At 40.2% G+C, this 27565-nt stretch overlaps 1 protein-coding gene across 3 annotated transcripts; it reads left to right on the top strand.

Annotated features, from left to right (window-relative positions):
- Positions 1-2423: 2423 nt before the first annotated feature.
- Positions 2424-25614, top strand: LOC127567412 (pantothenate kinase 2, mitochondrial-like). 3 transcript variants are annotated; one of them, XM_052010292.1, is made up of 8 exons: positions 2670-2794; positions 4867-4964; positions 9980-10332; positions 12485-12738; positions 14944-15120; positions 16055-16178; positions 22645-22770; positions 24379-25614. In XM_052010292.1, exons 3-8 carry the CDS (start codon positions 9997-9999, stop codon positions 24427-24429), a joined length of 1068 nt encoding a protein of 355 aa, XP_051866252.1. In that variant the 5' UTR covers positions 2670-2794; positions 4867-4964; positions 9980-9996; the 3' UTR covers positions 24430-25614. The 3 variants fall into 3 exon arrangements, with proteins under 3 accessions (XP_051866251.1, XP_051866252.1, XP_051866253.1); XM_052010291.1 differs by lacking the exon at positions 4867-4964 and having other exon boundaries at positions 2424-2794; XM_052010293.1 differs by lacking the exons at positions 2670-2794; positions 4867-4964; positions 12485-12738 and having other exon boundaries at positions 10215-10332.
- The last annotated feature ends 1951 nt before the right edge of the window (positions 25615-27565 follow it).

Genomic DNA, 27565 nt, shown 5'->3' with positions numbered 1-27565 from the left:
TAGATTGCTTTGTTTCTGTTGAGTCAATTTTAGAGGGGTGAGTTCCAGCAGCCTAATGGTTTTGATTTCTTTTTTTTAGATAAATTATCAATGGCAGAGAAAGTGGTTCATTTGGCTACAGCTACTGTTACAGTTCAGCTTTCAGATACCAGACAACACAAATCTGAAGTTAAAGCTGAGAATTGGATTAGGTCCATCCAGTAAATAATTGTGACTGAGGTGAGTGCATGTATTCAAAAGTCCCTTTATTATTGTGAATGTGTTCATGGGTCATTGGTTCAGAAGGGATTTGTTAGAAGAGGCATTTGGCATAAACAGTTTTCTCCGAATGTTAACCTTGGAAAATTAGCATAGAAAGCTTTGTTGGTGAGGGAAATCGCACAATGTGTTTAAGATGGCATGTCAGTACTGAACTGAGGGAGGGTGGGAAGGACTGACAAGGAATACTTCAGTACTGACATGCTTTCTTACACACATTGTGTGATTTCCCTTACCGACAAAACTTTATATGCTAATTTTCCAAGATTAACATTCAAGATGCAGCAAAAACATCGACAAGGGCAAATGCAAAATCCAATAAGCACAAAAACAAATTTATGAAACGCTGCCATAATCCACTCCAATGGCCAACCTCTGTGACATTACTTAGTGTGGATTGGACATTACATTGCTGCAAAAGTGCTTCACGTGACTGTTGAAAGAAAGAACTTCAATTAACATCATGCTTTTCACAGTCTTAGACATCCCAAAGAGCTTCAAAGTCAATGAATCACTATAATGATGCCGAGAACTGCAGCAGCCAATTAGCAAGATTCCACATACAGCATTGAGTCATATTTGTAAAACAAAGTAAATTGTGCACGGCATTCATTGCTATTGTGCTTGAATATAATCCCCGAGTTCCACCTGGTTATGGACTAAATTCCCGGCTCATACTAAATGTTGCATGCAGAGGAAATGGCAGGGGTTCTGGTGACAGTTTTGTGCTAACTGGAAATATCATTTGTGGCAGATTTCCATCACATACTTTCTGCTGTCACACCTTCCCTCTGCTGATTTTATCCCTGGATAAACATTTCTAAAATGCGATCATCAGGTCATTGCCATGGTGATGTTTGGGGGCGCTTGCCATCTGCAAACTGGCGTAAGCAGTTCCTGCATCACAAGTGCACGTACACTTCAGAAGTTCTTCTGCAGCTGGAAAGGGGTTTGAGCACTCTGAAAGGGGAATGAAATTTTTTGAAATGAATGTAAGTATAAAGTTTTTCCTGTGATGGAACTGGCTGAGTCCATCACTCTCTGTAGCCTCTTGCATCATTGGAGTTCCCATACCAGGCTGTGATGCAGCTGGTCAGAATGCTTTCCACTGTGGTTGGTTATAGAAGATTATCAGGGTCTTCAATGACATGCCGGTCAGTTGGTTAATTGGCCACTGGACATTGTCCCTCTGTGTAGGTGAGTGGTAGAAAATGGGGGGAGTTGATGGGGATGTGTGGAGAATAAGTTGAAAAATACGATGATGCTGGGGGAACTCAGCAGGTCAGTGGTCCACGTTTTGGGTCAGGACCCTTCTTCAGGAAGGTCCTTCATTGCCACTCACCGCAGATCCCCACCCCTACCTGTCACTCACCGCAGATCCCTGCCCCTACCTGTCACTCAGCGCAGATCCCCGCCCCTACCTGTCACTCAGCGCAGATCCCCGCCCCTACCTGTCACTCACCGCAGAACCCCACCCCTACCTGTCACTCACCGCAGATCCCTGCCCCTACCTGTCACTCACCGCAGAGCCCCGCCCCTACCTGTCACTTACCGCAGATCCCCGCCCCTACCTGTCACTCACCGCAGATCCCCGCCCCTACCTGTCACTCACCGCAGATCCCCGCCCCTACCTGTCACTCACCGCAGATCCCCGCCCCTACCTGTCACTCACCGCAGATCCCCGCCCCTACCTGTCACTAACCCGCCGCGTCCCGCCCCAAACATGACGTCATTAACTTAAGCTCGTCACCGAGAACAGACTAAATCTCCTTCTGTGCCAGAGTTGTCACAGACGCATTCTGAAATAAAAAAAGCCCACCACTTCTTTGAAGATGGGTTACATGCGATTAAGACGGATAACGACAAGCATTACCTCTCTGCGCAGTGATTGGCTGGAATGCAGCAAGGGGAAACAGAGAGCCATCATCCATTGGTTCTTTAGGACGTCAATCACATGACAACGGCCGGAGTGGCGGGGCAGTGATATAATGGTATTTTAAACAATTTAACCTTGGATTTTTACCACTGGAAGAAATTCTAGATTGAACCTATAATTACATTTACTTGTTGTAATATTAAGGCGCACAGAAACCTATAAAATGATTTCTGTGTGTTTAAAGAAATGGAAGCCGCCCCTTTTTCTGATTGGCGAGGGTGCAATCTTTGACGAGCGCTGATTGGATGAGGTGGCTGTCAATGAGCCGGCATTTCCGGTGTGTGGCCGGTGCTCTAGCGATGGGGCGGCGGCGGAGCGTTGTTGCCGGTCGGATGGCGGCCGTCGAGCTCGCCGGTTAAGTCGCGCCGGGCTTTGTTGATTGGGTTAACCTCGGGGTGGATTCGGTGATGGACAGCGAGTCGGCGGTGAACGGTTACCATGACGGCGGGAGCGAGGAGCAGGGGGCAGCGAAGAAGGGGTTAGCGGGCTGGCAGCCGGCCTTGGGACCCTGCCCGGATCAGGGCCGAGCGGCGGTCGCCAAGGACACGGTGCCGGACAGCAGCCAGCGGTGCCGGGAATCGGCCAGGAAGAACAGACCCCGTGAGTGTCGGGGGGAGACGGCTGAGGGTCTCGATGCTGCAGTCTAATGAGCCCCATGTGATTTTATTCAAAATCCTGCTGTTCCCCCCTTATTAATAAATTCAAATTTGGTTTTGTTAAAATGGTCTTGAGGCTCATTCGGAATAAGAGCTGCCAGATCATTTTTGGTATTTTTTGTTTGACACGAATGTATTAATTATCTTGTATTTCAGGACAATTTTTAAAATAGGATATGGGAACCAGCTTTCGTATGGTTGAATATTGTTTGTTACTGTAATAGTGACAACCTGTATTTAATGATCTGGAAGCAGAAGTTCAAATCCCATCGTGAAGGCTGGGGAATTTGCATTTTGTTAATTTATTTCAAAAGTTAGAATAAAATGCTCGTTAATAGTAATGGATATTCCCAGAATATTCATCTAATTTTCTTTTGGTCTTTAAGTGAAGGAAATCTATGTTCCTTAGACAAGTTTAGACCAATCACTCACCTATTTGCCAACCCTTTCTATTTGGTATTTGTGGATGGGAAATGTTAGCCATATCACTAGTCACCATATCCTCTTTTTAAGATTTCAGGGGTGTCTTGTAGTTTGGATGGTCAGTGAGTTTCTCTATCAGCAGAATAATTATTCACAGTCATACAGCATGAAGCAGTGGCTTACTAGCTGTGATATTGTGCTGCCTCAATTTTCCTGTGGTGGCTTTGAGTGTTTTGAACTATGCTAGGGTGGATTGGGTAGATGCTGAGAGAATATCTCCTCAAGATGGAGAGATTAGAACTAATGGGATCAGGGGTTGGTCATTTTGGACAAAAGTAAGAAGGTTCCTGATGTAGAAGGCTGTAAATTTATGGAAAGAGAGACAAAGGATTGCAGATGCCGGAATTTAGATGAAAAACATGATGAAACTGGAGGAATTCAGTAGGCCAGGCAGCATCCGTGGAGAAAAGCAGGCAGTCAATGTTTCGGGTCAGGACCCTTCAGGACTGAAGATAGGAAAAGGGGAAGCCCAATATGTAGAAATCTTTGGAAATCTCTGCCTCAGTATCCTAAATTCAAAGATGGGTAGATTTTTGAATTAAGAAATCATAAAGAGGAATTGAGCAGGAAATTAGACTTGGGTAGTGCTGTTGCCTCTTGGCTCCAGCAACCTGCATTCAGTCCTAATCTCTGATGCTCTCTGTGACATTTGCACCTTTACTCTGGGTGCTCTAGTTTCTTCCCATTTCCCAAAAATATGCTGGTTGATGGATTATTTAGTTACTGCAAATTACCCCCACTCTAGGTTAGTGCAAGAGATGAAGGGTGGCATTGCTGGGCACAAGAGAGAACAGCTAATTGCAAATAGATGTGGGGAAAATGGGATTGTTCTGACAGCTGGTATAGACTTGATAGGTCAACTACCTAATTCCCACATTGTAATAAGATATGAGATTTGTCCTTGATCTATCTTTGGCAGAGTTTGAAGGCTGTGGTAATGTCAAGGATCTTTGAGTTTCATGATTTCAAATAAGTGTTGCTTTAGACAACTGCACTGGAGCAAGTTCACGTAACTCAAAATGGAGCGGCTGATGGAACAACTTTTTCTCACATTTTTACTTAAATTACTTTGCTTCCAAACACTCGGCTATGGCTTTCTATGCAGTGCAGATCACATTAGATATAGTTGGTGCATTTTGCTGAGCAGGGTTTGCTGTTGGCACACGTCACTTGTATTTTCCATTGCTCTGCACTGAACCTTGCAGATTGGGTGAGGCCTCTTAAAATATAGTTGGGCTGCATGGATAAATCATCAAAAATCTGCAGAGAAATGCATACCTTGGCCATTTGTCCGACTTTTGGAATGCATATGTGTCTGTTTAGAATATTCCTGCTTTAAACTGGACGCTATGTAGAGTCAATTGGGAAAGAATTGAACAGTAAAATGTATAAATGTTGTATATCTAATAATAACAGAAAATGCTGGAACAGTGTGGGTGAAACAGCATCTAGAGTGAGAAACAAATGAAATGTTAATTACCTTTCTTTTTAAAGATATTACCTGACTCATTGGATATTTCTACCACTTTCTAGCAGAGAGCACGATTTCCCAGTTGGAGACTACCAGCATGTTTGGGATTTGTGGCCCTTGCTAATCCAAACGCCTGTTTCTTGAACTTGTAATTATTTCAGTAAGTGCTGGTCACTTGGTGCAGGTTTGGCCCAGTAGTACTGTTCCAAATGTGCATTTAGTATTCATGTTTAAAAAAGAAATTGGTCTTTTACCCATTCTGGTTTTGTTCATAACATTTTAATATTGGAATATTTGGGTTTTCTCATTGTTTCTTTGCCATTATTTGAACATGTTGGATTCTAATTGATTTGTTGCCTTAAATAAGTCATCCAGCACTTGGAGTCATAGAGCAGGCCCTTCAGCCCAACTAGTCTGTGCTGACCACAGTGCCCACCCAGCTCGTTCCAACTTTTGTGCGTTCGGACCATGTCCCTCTAAGCCCCACCCCTCCATGTACTTATCCAAGTGCCTCTCATCAACCACTTCCTCTAGCATCTCGTTCCATATATGCACAGCCTTCCTCATGGAAAAAGTTACCCCTTGGATACCTTTTTTGAATTTTTCCCCTCTCATCCTAAAGCTATGTCCCCCCCCCCCCCGGGGGGGTTTTGGACTCCCCTACTTGGGGGGGGGGGGGGTGGTGGTTGGAAGAGACTTTTGTTATCCACTTTATCTATGCCTCTCATAATTTTAAACTCTTATATAAGGTTGCCTCTCATTTTCCTATGTTCCAAGGAATAAAGACCTAGCCTGGCCAACCTCTCCCTTGAACTCAGGCTCTTTAGTCCTGGCAACATCCTCAAGAATCTTTTTGGCACTCTTTGCAGTTTAACCATGTCTCTCCTATAATGAGGTGACCAAAACTGTACACAGTAGTCCAAGTGCGGCCTCACCAATGACTTGTACAACTGCAACATAATGTCCCAACTCCTATAGTCAATGCTCTGACTGATGAAGGCCAGCGTGCTAAATGCCTTTCTCATCACCCTGTTTACCTGTGACACTGCTTGCAACAAACTATGCTCTTGTACTCCTAGGTCCCTCTGTTCTGTTACACTTATTCATAGTACAAGTCCTACTCTGGTTTGACTTTCCAAAATCATCACCTCACACTTGTCTGTATTGAGATCCATTTGCCACTCCTCGGCCCACTTCCCTAAGACCCCTCTAATGTATGATAAAGTTGATTATCAACAACACCTAATTTTGTGTCATCTGCAAACTTACTGATCAAGCCCTGTGCATTCCCAAAGTTATTTGTATAAATAACAAATAACAAGGGTCCCAACACTGACCCCTGCAGCACACCACTAGTCACCGGCCTCCATTCTGAGAAGCAGCCTTCAACCACCACCCTCTGCTTCCTACCTCTGAGCCAATTTTGAATCTACCCAACTAGCTTTTCCATTGATTCCATGGGATTTGACCTTCCAGACCAGCTGACCATCCAGGACCTTGTCAAAGGCCTTGCTAAAGTCCAAGTAAACAACGTCCACTACCCTACCCTCATCTACAAGGTTCATCAAGCATGAATTTCTATGCACAAAGCCATGCTGTCTCCTCCAAATCAGACTCTGTCTATCCAAATGCTGGTAGACCTTGTCCCTCAGAATTCCATCCAGTAACTTCCCCACCACTGTCAGGCTGACTGGCCTGTAGTTCCCTGGCTTGTCCTTGCTACCCTTCTTAAACAATGGAACGACATTAGCCACCTTCCAGTCTTTGGGATGATGATGGCTAACGATGAAGCAAATTTCTCAGCAAGGACCTCCACAAATTCTTCTCTAGCCTCCCACAAAGTCTGAGGATGCACCTGGTCAGGTTGTGGGGATTTATCCACCTTAATGTGCTGTAAGGCTGCAAATGCCTCCTCTCTGATGTGAATGTCCTCAAACGTCTCCACTTGTTTGTCTTGTCTCTTGAGCAACCATGATTTCCTCCTCAGTAAACACCAAGGAGAAACATTTGTTAAAAATCCCACCCATCTTCTGCATCTCGACATAGGCTGTCCAGCTCGTCTCGAAGGAGATCTACTCTCTCCCTAGCCACCCTTTAATCTTAATATAACCATCAAGAGTCCAGTCCAGAAAAGCTTCATTTTTAAAAGTTTTCATTGTTTTCGAATCCCATGCTGCCTAAGCACTCCTCATTTTGTTTTCTAGCTCTATAACCCATAGGTATCAGCATCCTTCCTAAGTCTGGCCTCTGGAAATTAGCCTCTAGTTTTAATTTCATGATTGCCAGACATGGCTTCAGTTGCCTTGATCCCGAGTGCAAATTACCACTCTAAATCTGTTTCTTTATTTACCTATCTCTTGTTTTGACTTTCTTTAAAACATAGATTACCATAAGGTTGGTTAAGTGATCTGTTCTCCTATTTTGTACATCAGAAAAATTTGGGATGAAGGTCTTGCACTAAAATGAGGCAGTGGATAGCCAACTATTGTTTCTGAGGATGTAAGAAGTGTAAAAGATTCGGGGGAAGGCTTTTGGCAAAGTTCCTCAAGAGTATAGTCAACCAGATTGAATTGCAGCAACATACAGATACGGATTAGGAAGTGGCGTGGAAGAAAGCAAAAAATGGGAATAAACTGATAATTTTGGCAGGCTGTCTCTAGTGGGGTGCTGCAGGGATCTGTGCTTGGGACCATAGCTTTTCGTGATCACTAACAGGACATCAAATATTTCCAGGTTTGCTGCTGATATTAACCTAGGTGAGATTTTCAGTAGATGTAGAGAGGCTTCAAGGGTATTGCACAGACAAGCTAAGTGAGCATGAACGTGGTGGATGTAATATAAAACAAGAATGAAGTTAACTACTGGTTTGTAGGGAATTTGTTAAATGGTGAGATTTGGTAATGTAGAAGGTATGATTAGTAAGATACATGGTGATAATCATTTGGTAAAATGGGCAGAGCAATGGCAGATGGAATTTAATCCTGATACGGTGATGCACTTTGTGTCCTCCCTTCATTAGGCCTCCCAATGAATGGGAGAGCCCCATGGTGTATTAAGGATTAGAGGGTCCTTGGTGTACAAATCCAAGACTCCCAGAAAGAGACAGCATGGGTAAATGAGGAAAAAGGCATACACCATAGATGGATTTAGTGAGACTGCACCTAGAATAATATGTATGGTTTTAGGCTCCTTGTAAGCAAAAGATATAGTTACTGTGGATGGAATATAGCAGAGATTCATTTGACTAGTACTAAGGATGGTGGATTTGTTTGAATCAGGATTAAGTAGACTAAGTTTATATTCTAAGGTTTTAATATTGAGGTCATCTCATCAAAGCTTACTAAATGCTGAGGGGCTCTCGCATTAAACAACACTTTCTTCAACTCTGCTCCAGATGAAAGATAGTTATGGGATTTGCATGGCCCCAAGCTATGCTGGTCTTTTTGTGGTATATGTGGAACAGTATGTATCCATTCTGCGTGAGTGGGTGCTGGTACATCAACTGCATTGGTGCTGCTTCATGCACTAGTGGAGAACTCATTTCATTTCTTCTGCCAATTTTCATCCTGCTTTTGCCTTTGTGGTTCATCTGACTCTTCCTTTGTTTTAGATCTTTCCTCCATTATGAGCCTAATGCTGTCAGCTATCTTGGCTATACTTCCTCCCACCCTGCTTCTAAGAATTTCATTCTCCAAATTTCTCTATATTTACTCCAAAAATGACTTTCTACATGCATGACTCTGAGATCTCTCTCTCCCTGAATTGTGGTTTTCCCTTCGCCACAGTTAAAAACACTCAACTATATCCTTAGAATTTTCTGCCTCTACTCTCGCCCATTCCTCTGGTCTTCACCTTCCACCCCACCAGTCTGTGCATCGACCAGATCATCCTTGGCAATTACCATTACTTTCAAGATTCCATAACCAAATACATCTTGTATTCTGTTCCCCTTTCAGTATTTCAAAGACCATTTCTTTCCTGATTCCTTTACTGACTCCCTGGTCTTTTCAGTCTCTACCAATTTCTCCCCTTTTGGCAAATTTCCCATGCAGCCATAAGATTCCACATCTCTCCTTTTGTTTGGGTCCCTATCACCCAGGGACCCAAACAGTCCTTCCAAGTGAAGTAGTAAGTCACTTGTACTTCCAATCTAGTGTACTACATTTGGTGTTTTCAATATGCTCTTCTGCATTTGAGAAACCAAACACAGATTGGGTGACTGCTTTGAGGAGCACAGGAATGACCCCAAGTTTCCTGTTCCCCTTCCCACTCTGCCCTCTCTTATCTGTGGACTCTTGCACTATTATAACAAGGCTGAATGTGAGCTTGAGGATCAGCACCTTGTTCTGTTTGGGCATGTTTTGGTCTTGCATTTCTATTGCATTCTCTAACTTTTGGTTACTTTGTCTATCTGTACCAGAATGGGTCAAGTTATCCATCCTTTTTCTCTCTACAAGCCCAGCAGATCAAGCTGTACACCTCCTGCATTTTGTAGCCCTTGCATTCATTTCTCAGTGTTCTCACTCTCACTGCCCTTGTTTGTTCTTAAAATTTACAAATGGGCCATGTTCTCTCCCCCTAACTGCCCCCATGAATCAAGTGACCATGTTTACAGTTCATCCTCAGTGCAACCTGTCAAAGATATTGCCTTTGTCATATCCATCCCTCCTTGTAGCTTGATACTTATTTGTTTCCTCTCCATCCCAGTTCTGACAAAGGATCTTTAATCTGAACCATTGACTTTGTTCTGCTGAGGGCTTCCAGCATTTTGTTATTTCTGACGAGGGCAAGACAGGCTGGATGCAGGGATCTTTTCCCCTGCTGAGGAGTCAAAAGCAGTTTAAGAATAAGGAGTAGGCCATTTAGGAAAAATGAAGAGAAATTTCTTCATGGAGAAGGTGGTGTATCTTTGGAATTCTCTCAGGAGAACTGTGGAGACTTGGTTATTGAGTTTGTCCAATACATTAATATTTCTTTTTATTAAAAGATTTGAGGGATATGCAGATGGTGCAGGAAAATGGTGCTAATGTGGAAAATTAGCCATGATCTCACTGAATGTAGGAGCAGCCTTGAAGGTCCAAATATCATCTTCCTGTTCCTATTTGTGTTTGAGCAGTATTAAGTCTTTGATTCTCTTCTAATAAGAAATGTTGCCTTTATTTCTTGCTTTTATAGCCTTTCCTTGGTTTGGCATGGACATTGGTGGGACTTTGGTAAAACTGGTTTACTTTGAGCCAAAAGACATCACTGCTGAGGAAGAGCAAGAGGAAGTGGAAAACTTGAGAAGCATACGGAAATATTTGACTTCCAACGTGGCTTATGGATCAACAGGGATTCGTGATGTTCATCTTGAACTCAAGGATTTGACAATTTGTGGACGCAAAGGCATTTTGCATTTCATAAGGTTTCCAACCCAGAACATGCCAGCATTTATTCAGATGGGCAAAACCAAACACTTCTCAAGTTTGCATACAACTCTCTGTGCCACTGGTGGTGGGGCATACAAATTTGAGCCAGACCTGCGCACTGTAAGTATATTTTGTTTTATTAAAATCTAGAGCCACTGGTATTAATCTACTAAATTGTTTTCATGTCTTTAGCTCAGTTCAGAATGCATTGGTCAGTTGGTCTCAATTGACAAATCAATTTCTGCTTTGTCGGTGGTTTTTAAAGTACCGAGTGCAATCCTTGGGTGGTCACAGGATGTTAAAAGATAATAGATTTTCTTAATGAATAGACATAATGTACTGGGGTTGTGTAAATTTCCAGAAACAATAGAATTGGGGGGGGGGGGGGGGGTGTGGAAATGTGCACCAGTTGCAAGCTTGCTGACTTAAATCATACACTTCTTTTAGAAGAATTCTGTATTGGTTAATTGTACTGAAATAATTTGTATCTTTAGCTGAATAGTTACTAATTATTAGTCAGTAATTATTTCTCTTGGTAAGTTTTTATTGCTGTTAACAAAGAACAATCACTGGTCGTGCTCTCTGGATGGTTGGCATGGTTATTGAGTGTTGTATTTTTATGATACAGGAATTTAACAATATAATCTCCAAGGACATTTGGTCAAGTTAGTTCATTGAATGTCCTGTTTGATCTTTCAGGATTTTTAGTTTGTCATCCATCCCCAGAACTGTCTTTATGACTTTAAATGTTGGAGCAATTGAATTGTATCCTATCTTTTTCAATTTGGAAAATATAAAAATATTGGAAAAAAAAACCTAATACAAATCCACCTATACAGTCTACTGATCAGAGTGACGATAATGTATGAAGAGAGACCTACCAGTACATGCTAGAATTTACAAACTGAAGTCCTAGTCCCATAGGTTCACCTTCTTCCCGTTCCCTTTTATCCCTTTCATATAAAGACTCAAATTACCATGTGCTTCTGGCAGATTCTTAAGAATAAACATTTACTTTTGCAAACTCCGTTGATTTTTTCCTGCAGTCACTTGCTAGTTATGAAAGTTTTGCTGTATTATGTTTTGTCATAAATTAACATTCAATAGACAGACAACCTACAAATTTAAGCAAGCATTGATTCTGATCTTTTTATCCTCTATTGAATTATTATGAAAAATCAAAGTATGGTAGATTTGATTTTTAAAAAATACATCAATGGCTATTTGCTGGTTTGAATAGTTACTTGCAGCTTGAGTAGAAATAAAGCAGAAAGTAAAGATATTTGCCTTCTCTGGATTGGTATTTGACTAGTCACAATATTGTTAAGTTGGTACACGTGACAATAATAAACCAAGGTGACAATATGCATACTGTCCATGCAGATCAATTCATTACAACAGTGCATTGAGGTAGTACAAGGTAAAAGCAATAACAAAATGCAGAATAAAGTGTTATAGATACAGAGAAAGTGCAAGTAGATGATAAGGTGCAAGACCATAATGAGGTAGGTTGTGAGGTAGAGTCCATCTTATCATAGTAGGGGAGCATTCAGTAGTTTTATAACAGTGGGATAGAAACTGTCCTTGATCCTAGTTGTATGTGCTTTCAGGCCTTTGAACCTTCTGCCTGAAGTAAAGGGGTAGGTGAAGAGAGAATACCTGGGATGGGTTGTGTCTTTGATTATGTTGGCTTCTTTACTGAGGCAGTGAGAAGTGTAGACAGAGTCCATGGAGGGGAGTTTGGTTTCTGTGATGTGCTGAGCTGTGTTCACAACTCTCTGCAGTTCCTTGAACAATTCTGATTCCACAGAAATGTCTGTGGAAAAGCCAAGTAACTTAATTTGCAGATTTTATTCTGTTTGATCTGTTCCATAATGAGAGGAATGCAGTGTTGTGGTTTGAGCTTGTTGAATTAGGTAACTTCTACCCCTGAGTGGTTGATGTTTGTGCTGGAGCAGGCGGGTGATATTACATAGCTAAATCATGTAATTTACAGGTTTTGAGATTCTTGCAATAATCAATGCTTAATTTCCACTTTTGAGAGGAAGCTCTACTATGAGAATTCTTCAGTAGGCTTTCTGTTGTTGCTTTTGTAGTAGATTTAGATGGTGACTGTGTTTGCTTTCTCTAGATTAGAACTTCATGAAGGAAATTAAAAATCATTTTCTGTAACAATTTAAAGTTGAAGAAAATTGGATGAGGGATGAAGAGCTTTCTAATGCTTGCTACAAGTGTTACTTCATATTGAAGCTGGTTTTGTGTAAAATTTTAGATTGCTAATCTACAGCTTCGAAAGCTGGATGAACTTGACTGCCTTATCCATGGAATGATGTATATTGACGCAATAGGCTTCAATGGATGTGCAGAGTGCTACTACTTTCAGCATCCAACAGATCCAGAAAGGTGTCAAAAAATGACATGTGCTTTGGATAATCCGTATCCATTGTTACTGGTGAACATTGGATCAGGAGTCAGTATTCTCGCTGTTTACTCAAAGGATAATTACAAACGGGTAACTGGTACCAGGTGAGCAACAAACGCGGCAGACACTTGAAATGAGGAATATGATTGCCAAGTCTTAGTGTCAGTTTCAATGGGCAGTTTGAAAATACATAATGAATAGAGAATACAAGTTATTTTAATCTATTCTATTTAACACTTGAGTTAAGGCATAGGCTGTTTCATGAGATGCTGAGAGTTTGGTGCAGAAGGTGGGGGGAGGTATTACTTCTGTCTTGCTAAGTGAGGCACTAACTAAAGCAGCAGAACTAGAACCAGATCAAGCTCCAGCTCCAAATCAGTCTAGTTGGTCTGCACACTACAACACAAATCAGGAATATGCCGCAGTGAAATGTTGCTGCAACTGAGCTCCTTATTTTCAGGAGTCCAGCTACACTTCTGGATCCTGTTGACCGAAACAGCCACTTAAAATCTGAGCCTCCAGCTTCACCTCAATAATATAACTGTTAATGGCCATTTATTTGAATGGGTTACTGATCTTCATTAAATTTTTATTTTTTACTTGGTTAACTTGTTTTAATTATAGTAGTTCAGTTTTTAATAATGCCTTCCATTTAAGCTGTTTAGATGTCCCTGACATTCAGGAGACATTTAAACAGTGAAAATGCCTTTGATAAAAGTGACCAGTTGGAAGCCATCATGGTGGTGTTGTCAGTTGAGGTTCTGAGGTTGGGTTGTCACTTAGGAGTAGAAGCTTCACACGAGGCCCATCCCTTTCAGGGGATTAGTAGGGGCAGTGGGTCTGATGGTATGATCCACTCAAGTGATTTAGGTTATTGCTTCCTCAGCCCATTCCTCAAATATCCAGTCGTGCTCATTATAGTAATTAAACATGGTTTTTAACCTATTTCTAACACCTTTAAACATTTATTAATGTGACTTGTATCAGAAGCAAAATGGTTTGACATAATGACATTGTGCTTCATTTAATTTCTTTCTTAGTTTTGCAGAAACCCTTTTACTAGTTCTCAACCAAAAGATTATCAACATTTGAATCCTTGGGTTATTAATGTAATTCATAGCTTGTGCATTATTGTTTAAGTGATTGCATAATACAATAAATTGTGTATTGCATAATACAATAAATTGTGTATTAAAAAATTACCCTGCAAATTGGGTTGTTATGTACCACAAATGATCCAATTACCTCTTTTAATCCTAATCCCTTTTCACTGTTCAGAAATGCTTAAAATTAAACCATGATGTGATACATTGCACATGGAAGCATGGTTTGTTGGCAGCTTCTCCTTTTCTCTGACTTAGTTTAAGAAATTGCTCTTAATGCAAGTATCTAGACATCACAATGTAAACTTCTACAGCAGTCATATTCACAGGGAAAATACCAAAGTCTACATCAGTGGCATAGAAGGGTTTTGCCAAATCAATACTATAGATGGTTTATGAAAAGCCTTAATTTGGCAAAACTAAAACTGCTTAAAACAGGTTTCCAAGCACTTCTTGCTGTCGACAACCTTTGGTTTTTATCTTGCATGTGCCTCATCCATCCTTCCATCCAGCACTGTCATTCCCTGTGCCCCACTTACAAGCTCCTTCCTTACACCTCCACCCCAGGGAAGGGATGCTGCTCAGTGTGATTAAGAATTTAAGGGCTTATTTATTGTTTGACAATTTTGCACTGTTGCTAATTAAGTAAAATGCCTGTGAAAAGGCTTGGGGCACTTTACACCACAGGTGCTGTCTCCAAATGCATGTGATTGTTATTGAAAGTCAATGCACTTGGAAACTTATTTTTCTGGGCAAATCTTGATAGCTTGGAACAGAAGTGATTTTTGTTTTTACCCCATTGTGAACTGTCAAAATGCTCAAGCAGCCAGAGCTTTGTGGCTGCATCTGCAGGAACAATGAAAGCATTGATAGTAGCACTTCAAAATAACCTACTGAAATACAGTAACTGGAAACTTGATGTGCTTTGAGATGCTCTTTGGTTTTGTATCAATGTCTTATTTTAAACTTGAGGGAACAGAAAATGTTTCTTGATGTGCTAAAGGTTGTTAACATTTCTAATTCAATTGCAGATGCGTGTTGGTTGCACTTTCAATTGAAAACATGCCACTAGGTGGTGCAAGTGCCATAGTAGTTGTACAGCATTGATTTTTAAAAAAATTTAGTTTAAACTTATCCACAAATATAGTGTGAAAGATATGGGATTGAAAAATTGTTCATAACCTGACTTATGAAATGTACTTTTAGTCTTGGAGGTGGAACCTTTCTCGGTCTTTGCTGCCTGCTGACTGGTTGTTCAACCTTTGAAGAAGCACTTGAAATGGCATCACTTGGAGAGAGTACAAAGGTGGATAAATTAGTAAGGGATATCTATGGTGGAGACTATGACAGGTTTGGACTTCCAGGCTGGGCTGTGGCATCCAGGTGAGAGCATTATTGATTTTATTTTGCCCTTGTTAGGCGATGTGGCATTTTTAAACGAAAATCTAGTTGTGTTGACAAAATATCTGCTATTTATATTGCCTTCATCTTTGAAACATTTTGGAACTATACACAGATTTTCAGTGAAATGGATGAGTACACAATAGAATTTTTTAAAAAACTACACAGTGATTGTATCCAACAACTTCTTTCTAAAAGGAAAGTCGTGAGATCATGTAGCTCATGGTTCTCTATGCCTGAAATATTCTGCTTGCATTTAGAATGAGCATAATGTCTTGTTAAGGGATTTTGTATCTGGAGCACTAGATCTCAAATATTAACTTGAGCCAGCAGTTGCTCAGTTGTTTTAGTCTAATCTGATCTCTTCTGTATTCTGGCCAAATACCAATCCTTTAAACAGAGGCAATACATGATAAAAAGTTATTTGACCATGGCAGGTATCACAACTGAGCCTAATCCTGTGTGCACCATCCATTAGGGGTCACTAGATATCTAGGAGTGTGAAAACTGTTTGTAGGATAGGAACAAGAATAAAAGATAAGGGCATGTATAGGGTTCCATTTGTATTATAATAACTGTAACCCTTTCTGCTTTACTGGTAGGGCCACACTAACTGCTACTCCAAGAAGTACCTAGTAGGGTGGGAAGAGATGCAATAGCCATCGAAGCTATGAAATTTTAAGATTTGGTGTCTTGGGAAGATATGGTATGTTAATTCTAGCTTCACCCACTATTATAAATCTGAAAAATGACTTCCTTATCCAAGCGATGACAGCAGTTTGTAATGATTTATAGTAATTGGAGTTAAATTGGCTGATTGCCCAGGAGAGGGATTGGTAGTACAGGAATGAAACAATAATGTCGTGCCAAAAGTTGTAGTTTGTGCATGATGGATAACTTTTGTTTCCTTCTCTAGTTTTGGGAATATGATGAGCAAAGAAAAACGGGAAGCAGTGAACAAAGAAGATTTGGCTAGAGCAACTTTGGTCACTATCACAAACAACATTGGCTCCATAGCCAGGATGTGTGCACTGAATGAGGTTGGAACAAAATTTTGAAGCCCTTTTGTATGTAATCTGAAAGAATTAGCATAAATTCTGTTTGTGTACAGTCATTGGATCTGGCTAGCATTAAGCAAATGTTTGTTTGCCACAATTGAAAATGTACTCAAAGTTGAAATTGAAGGAAATATTTTAAATATTTTACTATGCTAGTGATGTAGAGAACGTGTAAAAGTTCTTAAATCATTGTGTAGAGGCCAATGATTCAGTTTGGTCAGAGTTCTTTAGCTTGTTTTTGAAGAATTCTTTCATCTAATAGGAATTTGCCCAAGGGAGGAAAAGTTGCTTTGTGTTTTCAGCTTCTTTACAGTGCTGCCTTGTAGCATCCAGATCAAGCAGCATTGTACAGGGCTATGAAAGCACCAAGACCTGTACTGCAAGCGCAAATATTTTAACTGCCAACTGGGTAGAAATGCAAATATTTAAGTTGATTAATTAAGTTACAGATAATGAACAGTAAATGTAGGGATTAAATATTAATGGTTGTTCTGTAAAGTACTGCAGAGCCTTAACAACACACTGAAGAGCCTCTTAACCTCACATCAAGTTCATTAAGATCAAAATGAATAAACCTGAGGGTCTTTAACTGTCCAGGATCTCCTTCCATGTAGTCCACCTGAGTGCTAACCTAATGTAACATTTGATTGGCACTTCATGTTTGGCAGACCATGAATTAGCAACTAAATGTGGAGAAGTGCTGCTAGATATTGATTCTAAGGCTTGGAAATGCTGTCTTGTCTTGAAATTTTGATTTTTAATATGAAGCATTACTTGGGGTAAGCCTTTCTGTTCACTTTGGGCCTCAATCATTACCATTAGAGTTTGAGGAGTCCATTCTTTTCTAGCCCTTCCTCATAACTCAGTTTGCTTGACATTACAATTTTTTAAAGACCATCACCTAAAGTTGATGTTTCTGAAGTAGGAGCTGACCCTTTGGCCATATCCACAGATGTATTAGTTACCTTAAGACTGAAGGATCTATTATAAGTTAGAAATTTTTTGCTTAATTTAGACTATTTATTCTCCTGGCAGCTGCTTATCTATAGATTTCATCCCTTATTTCACCTTCATATGTGGTCAAGTCCAGGAGAATGTGATAACTATTCTTTGCAGTTGACATGTATACCAACTACATAATCAGCCATGGTATCAACTTGCTGGTAATTACTATCCTGGTCCAAAATGGTGAAGCCTTTTCAAAGCAAGGCTGTCACGTAATAATGGTTTGAGGGGGTGGGTTAAGATCCAGAACAAGCTATGCCCAGGAAAAAGCTAGAGGCTAACAGCTGGCAAATACTTCACCTGGCTTTGGCAGCCAAATCTGTCCAAGGCATTGGATGTCCCTGCAGTTCAGAAAAAAAACCAAACCATTAACAGATCTGTTAAATGAAATGATTAACAGATGTGTATATATTTTTTCTGCTGATAATGCATCATTTCTTCTAGAATTTTCATGTTTTACTTATTACATTAACCAATCTCTGATTATTTGCGGTATGTGCTTGGTTTGTAATTGTCCTGCAGGCTGTAGTATGGATTTAAGTTTGTCTGTTTGAGGTCTGCATTACACCACTACTTAGTATATTTTGATGATTGGCCTTTGGCAGATGAAATGAGTTACCTCTTGTGAACTCTGGAAATGGCTGAAAAGCAGTCCTGCATTTAATTTACACTTATTAACTTGCTCAAACTGCTTGAATGTTGTCATTTACATATTAATTAAGTTTTCCATTAGAGTAAGTTCGTCAGCCTTTATTACCTCAGCCCATATTTGTGGCCTTCTGTTTTTTTTACCAAAAAAGTGTATTGGGTGCTTTTGATATCCCTCCAGAACCTTATTTTGCAACCTTGTCTTCTTTCAGTTGTTCTTACTCTGGTACTTGAACCCTCTTGCAGTGAAAGCTAACATAATGTTTTGCCATGCTAACTGCTTGCTGTACCCATGTTAAATTTCAGTGACAAGTGTGTAGGGACATCCAGGTCCAGATTTATTCCTACTATTTGTTAACCAGCCCTCAATCCATGCCTAGTTGTCATTGGCATTCCAATGTTTTTCTTTGAATCGCCTCAAAATTGCACCTTTTTATTGAAGGCTTTCCAAAGGTCGAGATACAATACATCCACGGGTTCCCAATACAGGTTGTCCCCAGGTTATGACAAGATTGTTTCTGTGAACTATTTCCAGGTGGCAGAAGATGCCTATAGATAACGCTGAGGACAGTGTTGTTAAGGGTAATGTTCTGGAGTATGTAGATATCAAGAGAGGATGTGTCGGAGCTGTTAGAAAATTATTAGGACAGCTAAGTCCCCGGGGCCTTACGAAATATTCCCCAGGCTGCTTCGGGAGGCGAGGGAGGAGATTGCTGAACCATTGGCTAGGATCTTTGAGTCCTCATTGTCCACGGGGACGGTACCGGAGGATTGGAGGGTGGCGAATGTTGTCCCCTTATTCAAAAAAAGGTGGTAGGGATAGTCCAGGGAATTACAGACCAGTGAGCCTTATGTCTGTGGTGAGTAAGCTGCTAGAAAGGATTCTAAGAGAGAGGATCTATGATCATTTAGAGAATCATGGACTGATTAGAGACAGCTAGCATGGATTTGTGAAGGGAAGATCTTGCCTCACTAGACTGATAGGGTTCTTTGAGGAGGTGACCAGGAAGACTGATGAGGGCAGTGCGGTGGATGTGGTCTACATGGATTTTAGTAAGGTGTTTGACAAGGTTCCACATGGTAGGCTTCTTCAGAAGGTCAGAGGCCAAGGGATCCAGGGAGGCTTGGCTGTGTGGATTCAGAATTGCTTGCCTGTAGAAAGCAGAGGGTTGTGGTGGAGGGAGTGCATTCGGATTGGAGGGCTGTGACTAGTGGTGCCCCACAGGGATCGGTTCTGGGACCTCTACTGTTTGTGATATTTATTAATGACTTAGATGGGGGGGGTGGAAGGCTGGGTTAGCAAGTTTGCAGATGACACAAAGATCGGTGGTGTTGTGGATAGTGTGGAGGCCTGTCGAAGCTTACAGAGGGATATTGATAGGATGTAGAGCTAGGCTGACAAGTGGCAGATGGAGTTCAATCTGGAGAAGTGTGAGGTGGTACACTTTGGAAGGACAAACTCCAAGGCAGAGTACAAGGTAAATGGCAGGATTCTGGGCAGTGTAGAGGAGCAGTGGGATCTGGGGGTTCAAATCCACAGATCACTGAAAGTTGCCACACAGGTGGATAGGGTAGTTAGGAAAGTTTATGGGATGTTAGCTTTCATAAGTCATGGGATCGAGTTTAAGAGCTGCGAAGTGATGATGCAGCTTTACAAAACTCTGGTTGGACCACACTAGAGTACTGTGTCCAGTTCTGGTCTCCTCATTATAGGAAGGATGTGGAGGTGTTTGAAAGGGTGCAGAGGAGATTTACCAGGATGCTGCCTGGATTAAAGAGTATGGATTATGAGGAGAGACTAAAGCAGCTAGGACTTCTCTCATTGGAGAGGAGGAGGATGAGGGGAGACATGATAAAGGTATACAAAATATTAAGAGGAATAGATAGTGGACAGCCAGTGCCTCTTTCCCAGGGCACCAATGCTCAATACAAGAGGGCATGGCTTTAAGGTAATGGGTGGGAAGTTCAAGGGAGATGTCAGAGGGTGGTTTTTCACCCAGAGAGTGGTTGGCGCATGGAATGCGCTGCCTGGGGTGGTGGTGGAGGCAGATACGTTGGACAAGTTCAAGAGATTGTTAGATAAGCATATGGAGGAATTTAAGACAGAGGGATATGTGGGAGGAAGGGGTTAGATAGTCTTAGGAGTGGTTTGAAGGTTGGCACAACACGGTGGGCCAAAGGGCCTGCATTGTGCTGTATTGTTCTATGATTCTCTAACTCCAAGGTGGTTGACAAATCTATGCTGCTGGTCTCCCAAATGCTTGCTCACATGTTAATGGTGTACATAAGTCAGGCATCCATAAACTGGGAAGGACCTGTTCTGCTAGTTACAACTTTTTAAAGGATTGCCAAACAGGAGTTACCTTTCAAAGTCCATGTTAACTCTTCCCCATGCTATAATTTTCTAAGATGCTTGCTGCTATTTCCTTAAAATTTGATATTTTCCCCACTGCTGATGCCAGGCTAACTAGTCTTTGTCACCATGTTCTCTCCTTTTTCTAAATAGTGGAAAAACATTGGCTACCCTCTAATCATTCTAAAATTTACTTCTGTTCTCAGAGCTGACAACCAGTGTACCCACTATTTTCATAGCCTGCATCCCAAAGTTTTTCAAGGTTGCAACCAGATCTTAGAAATTTAATTTTCTTTTCCTCCTGTGTTTTTTGACACATTCTAGTTTCGATCAACTCATTGTTCTGTATAGATCTGTTGTTCACTGTTTCTAGGAGAATTCTTGCATGTTTGCAGACACAGAATTAATTTAATTTCTTAGCTATTTCCTTTTCTCCATATAACTTGTCTACCTGCAAGAATCCAATGCTGTTTAAGATTATTTTTTCTATATAAAAACTTTTACAGTCTGATTCTTGCTAGATTAGCTTCATGGTGGTCTTGTCAATCTCGGGATAGCCCTCTGAATTCTGAAATTTTCTCAGTCCTCTGGCTTACAATTATTATAACATTAAAAGCTTTTTTTCTTTGTAATACTAATTTTATTTTTTCTTGATGGCCATGGTTGGACTACTTTGTTTTTATTAACTATCAGATTATTATAGATCCCTTTTTTAAAAGGCACAGTGCATTGATTCTTTAGCTGTTGTTTAACTATGAAATATGGCAGTAGACAATCAATCTACCAGAGCCAACCCTGACTTTATCTTCTTAGTATGGTTCATTTAGATTTTAACACCCTGGATTTGGATTGAACTAAATTGCTTTCAAGGTTGATAGAAAATTTAAAATTTAATCTTAAACCCTGAAACTCCAAGGTTATTCATTAACCTTGTCTCATTGCATACAAACAAGTATAATAAGGCTTGTTCTCTAGTTGGTTCCTCAACACACTGGTCCAGGAAACAATGTGGAATACTCTTCAGGAATTCCTTCCCTCTGACACAATTTTGGGTGTTTCCAGTCTTTCGATATTTATGGCCCTCATGATTACTGAACTACCCTTGGAACATGGACATCTAATTTCCCGATTTTATACTATACCCTGTATCACGATGTATTTTGAGGGGGGGGGGGGGGAGGATTGTGGGAGGGTGGTTTCTACCGATGTCTTCAGTCTTGTGCTGTTACTTGGCTCCACCCGAACTAATTCTACTACTTGACTTTCTGAGCTTGGATCCTCCTTCTCTACTGTCTCTGTGTAATTAGTTGTTAGTGGGGCCATCTCAATTTTCCCCATTTTTGTCTGTCTCCAAGTTAAGTTTCTTGTAATGTTTAATTTGCTATCTTGGTTACTTTGCAACTGTTTCAATAATGGCTAATTGACCATAGCTATTTCTTGTTGTGCCAATATCTATACACTAATTATCAGAGATGAATTAAAGAACCTTCAACCATTTATCCCCTACTCTGGTACTATTTTTCTATGACCTGTCCTTTCCTGACAGAGCCTTGATTATCATTAATCATGTAGCTATTGCCTTGTCCTAATTTTTTAAATGTCTCCTCACTTGAACTCTTCTGTGCACCCCTCCCCCTTTCCTGTCAGCATTTGCCTTAAAGCCTTATCCACAGATCTAATTGTTTGATTCACACTGGCACTGGTCCCAGTCTATTTCAAGTGAAGCCTGTCCCAATGGAAAACTTTCTCCTTCCCCAATACTGATGCCAGTGCCCTGTGAATTGAAACTCCTTTTCTCCCACATCAGTCTTTGAGTCACTTATTCAACTTTCTGATCATTATCCTTGTGCCCTCCTGACAAGCTCCAAGATTTTCAGCAGTGGGATACAGAGGGACTTATTGTGCATGAGGCATTTGAAGTCTTGAGTCTCTTGGATCTCTTCTCTATATGTGAAGAGTGGTGGGTGCATGGAATGCACTGCCGGCAGAGGTTGTGGGGACAGATACAGTAAGGACATTTAAGAGACTCTTAGAAAGACATATGAATGAGAGAATTGGGGGGGGGGGGGGGGGGGGGTGGCCATGTGGGAGGGAAGGGTTAGATCTAACAGCAGGATAAAATGTCGGCACAACATTGTGGGCCGAAGGGCCTGTACTGTGCTCTAATGTTCTATGTTCTAAACCCTTTTCCCTTCCACTAATATCCTTGAATGATTAACTCTGTCATCTGTCCTTCAGTATTGTGACATACCAATAGTAAAACAAACTTCTAAGCACTTCAGGGAAATATTCATTTTTCCCATGTGAGCTGCTGAAGGTTATAATTCAGTTTTGCATTTCCTCATGATTCTTTTGGAGAGTTAAATTGTCTACTTCATTTTGAATAACTTGCATTTTGTGGTTATTTTTCTGTGCCTAAAATTTCTAACTTTTCCTATTTAGAACATTAGCAGAGTGGTGTTTGTTGGTAACTTTCTAAGGATCAACACTTTATCCATGAAGCTATTGGCCTATGCTTTGGATTATTGGTCAAAGGGGCAATTGAAGGGGTTCTTCATGGAACATGAGGTGAGCTATTGTTTATTTTTAAGAAAGCTTCCTTAGAATATTTTGAAAGGGACTGCTGTTTCCGTTAATTATATAGGTAAGTGTATTGATGTTCTGATACAATACACAGCAAGATGATTGCATGATAGTTATCCAAATGAAGTTTTCTTTGTGATAACCATCATAATACATACCTGTTTTTCCTCTTGTTGCTGTATAGGCAACAACTCTGAACAATTGCTTGGCTTTGAATTTCCTGTATGATGTACTCTGATTCAGAAGTGACTGCATGAAGTATCTAATTCTCCACCACGAAAGATGAAATCAAAGAATAATTAGTTAAAATGTCAGTATACCTGTGATTAAAATGAAGAAATTGTTCCTGACGTTCTTTGTTAGTTTGGAAAAACTAATTGTGGCTTGGCTAGCCTGGCAGAGGTGGTATTTGAACACCCAGTGCAGATTTTGATCATGTGCTCTAAGGAGGTGGTGTTGCAATTTTGAGGTTATTTTTCCACATGAAAATTTCTATCTCTTCATTTGAAGAGAAAGAAATTCACTATATTTTGTTAACATCCCTCAAAGGCTGACTGGTTGGACACCTCATTTTCTGTTTGTCATGCTTTGCTGCGACTAATTGACAGTGAAGTACTTCATTTAAATTCAGCCACCTTTCTCTGGCGTGTATCTCCATCAGTAGTTTCAAAACAATAGGTGATCATTCCCTCATTAGTGACACCACTGGGAAAATTGTTGCCATCTTGTTTGCAGATTGCGTACCTTAATCTAAATTTTAAATGGACCATACAGCAAACCTTTTATCAATTTGCAGTTACCTCAATATTTAATTGTCCTTCATGCCATTAATTGTGCATTGCTGTGGTTTAGTAATTTACTAATTAAATTTGGCTTTAGTTGTAACTGAAATATTTTGCTGAGTTCCTGGCCTTGTTTGATGGACCTCTTGGTGCTGCTTTGTAATTCTCACTGATACTGTATTGGAGTAACTCAAGCCTGGGCTTTGCCTGAGGTTTGAAGCCTGGAACTGATATTATGTATGTAAATTATGGCACTCCAATTGAATGATGAAACTTGGGAGATTTTGAATTTGTATAAATTACTGCTTGCTGTTTGTACATAGCTGGTTGCTCATAAAAATGGGGGTGTAATTTTTAAAATCCAATCTTCATCAGGATGTACAAATGTTTCTGAAACCAAGGACTTCTTGATTCCAGTCCCTTTTTCATTATCAGTATTTGCAATATGAATTTTAAAAATGCTATTGGTTTTGAAGGACATTTTCATGGAGGATTTTGCTTAGATGGTGGGTGTAAGTAGCCAAGCCTGTAATTTTTAAAACTGGTTTTGGGGTAAGAATTCTGATCCTATGACTTGGTAACTTAAAACAGTGTCAAGGTCTGTGGGTTCTGCTGAAAAAGACAATACAAGTCAATGTTGTAAAACATCTGGTATACATCACACAAACCCAATTCTTACCCCATTTGTTCATAAATAACATCAATGATTGTTGTTTTACTGTTCTCGTTTTGATATGGAGGAAATGTTTGTCTATATTTGCAGTTTTCTGGTTCTAAGTTGTATTCTGTAACACCCATTTTGTAATTGTAGGGTTATTTTGGCGCTGTGGGAGCCTTGCTCGAGCTTGTTAACTCCGTTTGAATCTCCATTAAATATCTTCAGTTCGTTGTGTAGCTCCTTAATGAGGCTGCTATGGAAGAGAAGACAGAAAAGAGAAAAACTTCAATGCAAGTTGTGACCTAATTATATTCCTCTGAACTTATTTATGGGAATGTCTGGGTGCAAGGGAAAAGGAAGGGTCTGTTTTTAATCTATACTTAAATGAAGCACCTTTTTTTAATAGCCTATAAACATCTGCACTTTTATATTTATTCCAACTAAACTTAGAAGGAAAGAATTGAAAACAATATTTTGTTTATCTTGCATTTTTCTATACTTTTATGGCACCTTTTTAGAGAATTATTTTTCTAAACCTAGAATGGCAATTTTATTAAAGGAAGAATGCAAATATATATTTCAATTTTGCTTTGGAGGGGGTGGGGGGGGAAACATCTTTTGGACCTTGATCTAGTTAACTTGAATTTCAGTCCTTCTATGAATTAGAAAATTTTATTGAGTCTTTGTATAGTTTATAATGTATGGTAACTTAAGTATTGTTTATCTATAGTGAAGAACTAAAATAACTATCTACTTATTGTATCATTTACTCATTGTATCATGCAACCTATTTCATTTTCTATTTTTCTTTGAAATTTGATCTAAAATCCCCACCACCACACCATTCTCCAGACCATATGGTATTCCCAGTAACTGGTACATGGAACCCTCTACTCCAAAGATCAGCCGGTGAAAAGTTAAGAGCTAGGAAAATTTGTGCTGCATTGTGCTAGCATTCTATCGTACTTCATTTCTCTTTCTTTGTAGCATTGGCTGGTAATTCGTTTTGACTTGCTGCTGCTTAACCATGTATTAATGACAGGAGTTCTGCACATGCAAATGTGCTTATTGCTGCATGGTACCCTGATCCTCTGTCCAGGTGGTTGAGGCAGCCATGGACTGACCAGTATCAAATGCTATAATGTAGTTTCAGATCTGAGAAATATTGCAAACTGCTCGAGTTCCATGCTGATGATTTACGAGCAAATGAAAACCCCCTGATTCAGTTGCTGTATTATAATTCCTTCCACATGTCCACATTATTCTTGATGATTTGGTTATTCTGCAAAAAGTAAATTGAGTCAGATGTTAAGTGTGTATTGAAACGAGAGTTTTCCACTATTTCTTTGTTTGTATTGCACATAAAAAAATAAATATATTTTTCCTAAAGGAGCTATTGAATGGAATGAGTTTTAATTGGAAGTGATGACAACTTTGATCCTTGTTTTGTAAATTACTAACGTGATTGAGATTCTCTCAAAGATTCAAATTAAGATTTCCTTAGCTTGGTTGTTGCAACATGGACATAAATGAGACAGAAGAAATTGAGTCAATCCTAAGCCAAGTAAAGGGATAGGCACTTCTTATTTTAAGTGATTTATGACCACTTTTTGGATTTGCACCACTTAAAATCAAAATTTTATGACTGCATCCAGCTCGGTTAACTGCGTTTTGACCAATATCCATTCATTTGCCAAAGTGCATATTTGTGCAACGTGTTCCATTAAGTGGCCAGTCTTGCCCATCCTGGTATGGAAGTGTCAGTCAGTCTGAACCTCTCATTGCACTTTCTGGTGACTATATTCTTTCTCAGATAAGGAAATCCAAAACTACACAATGTTCCAGGAATAGTCTTGCCAAGACCCTGTTTCATTATAGCAAGACCTCCCTGCAATACTTAAGAGATCTTACAGTGAATGGAAGCATGTAGTTTGCCTTGATGGCTTCCTGCCACCTGTATGTTTGCTTTCAGGAACAGTCTAATCTCTATATACAGCAGCCTATCTCTAATTGCTTTCTTGAACTGGTAGCAATTTTAAAGGACAGTTAGGAGTCAGTTACACTGCTGTGCATCCAGAGTTGCAAATAGACTGGATTGGATAAGAATAGCAGATTTCTTTCTCTCGGTGAGTTTTTGATGATCACCATTGCTGAAACCAACTTATTTTGCAGTGAATAAATTACTTGATGAGATTTGACTTCTCTAGATGAATCATCTGGGCCTCTGAATGCTATTCCTGTAATTTAATCCAATACTTAATTGTCTTAAATGCAAAAACAAATGTGTGGAAGAATATCATTTTGGTCCCTCTTGTGGGTTGAAAACTGTACTCCAAAATGAAATGACTGAGCAGACAGAGGACAGTTAACATTTCAGGTCAAAAGCCCTTTTGTCAAAGCAGGGGCAAGAGAAAAGTGGCAGAGGATGGGGAGGGATAGGACAAAGGGAATCTCTCTAGTAATCCTTTTTCACTGTCCAGAATTCTGTGAAGTTTTTGTTCAGTAACTCAGTTTTGCTGTTATCCTTCACATTAAATGTTCTTTTTGCTTACAATGTCTTGAAATATTGGCCAAATATTTGTAGCATAGGTATGCTATGGTATCCCAAACACACTTTATTCTATAGCTACTGAATTCAATTTTCTTGAAAAATATAGACCATAAAGAACAGCACAGGAGCAAGCCCTTTGGCTCACAATGTGCTGAATTAGTAATTAATTTATTAGTAATAAAATGCCCAACTAAACTAATCCCTTCTGCCTACACAACATCCATATCATACCATTTCCCTCACGTTCATGTGCCCGTCTAAGAGCTTGAATGCCCCTATCATATTTGCTGCCTTCACCATTCCAGGCACACGTGTGTGTGTGTGTGTGTACATGTGTGTGTGTACGTGTACACCCCCATCACCTTAAATGCAGGCCCTCTGCTATTACACATTTCAACCCTGGGGAAAAGATGCTGGCTGTCTATCTATGCCTTTACATCTTATAAACCCCCATCAGATCTCTCCTCTGCAGCTCCAGAGAGAACAACCCAAGTTTGTCCAACCTATCCTCTAATCCAGGCAGCATCTTGGTAAACCTTTTCTGCACCCCCTCCAAATCCTCGACATCCTTCCTATAATGGGGTGACCAGAACTGAATGCAATACTCCAGATGTGGCCTAACTGAAGTTTTATAAAGCTGCAGCATAATTTCCTGACTCTTGAACTCAATGCCTTGACTAATGCCATATGCTGCCTTTACTGCCCTATCAACTTATGTAGCCACTTTCAGGGAGCAATGAACTTGGACCCCAAGATCCCTCTGTTCATCAGTATTGTTAAGGGTCTTGT

Source organism: Pristis pectinata, chromosome 2 (assembly GCF_009764475.1).
Source record: "Pristis pectinata isolate sPriPec2 chromosome 2, sPriPec2.1.pri, whole genome shotgun sequence".
NCBI lineage: Eukaryota > Metazoa > Chordata > Chondrichthyes > Rhinopristiformes > Pristidae > Pristis > Pristis pectinata.
This window is presented reverse-complemented; position numbering and strand designations above follow the sequence as displayed.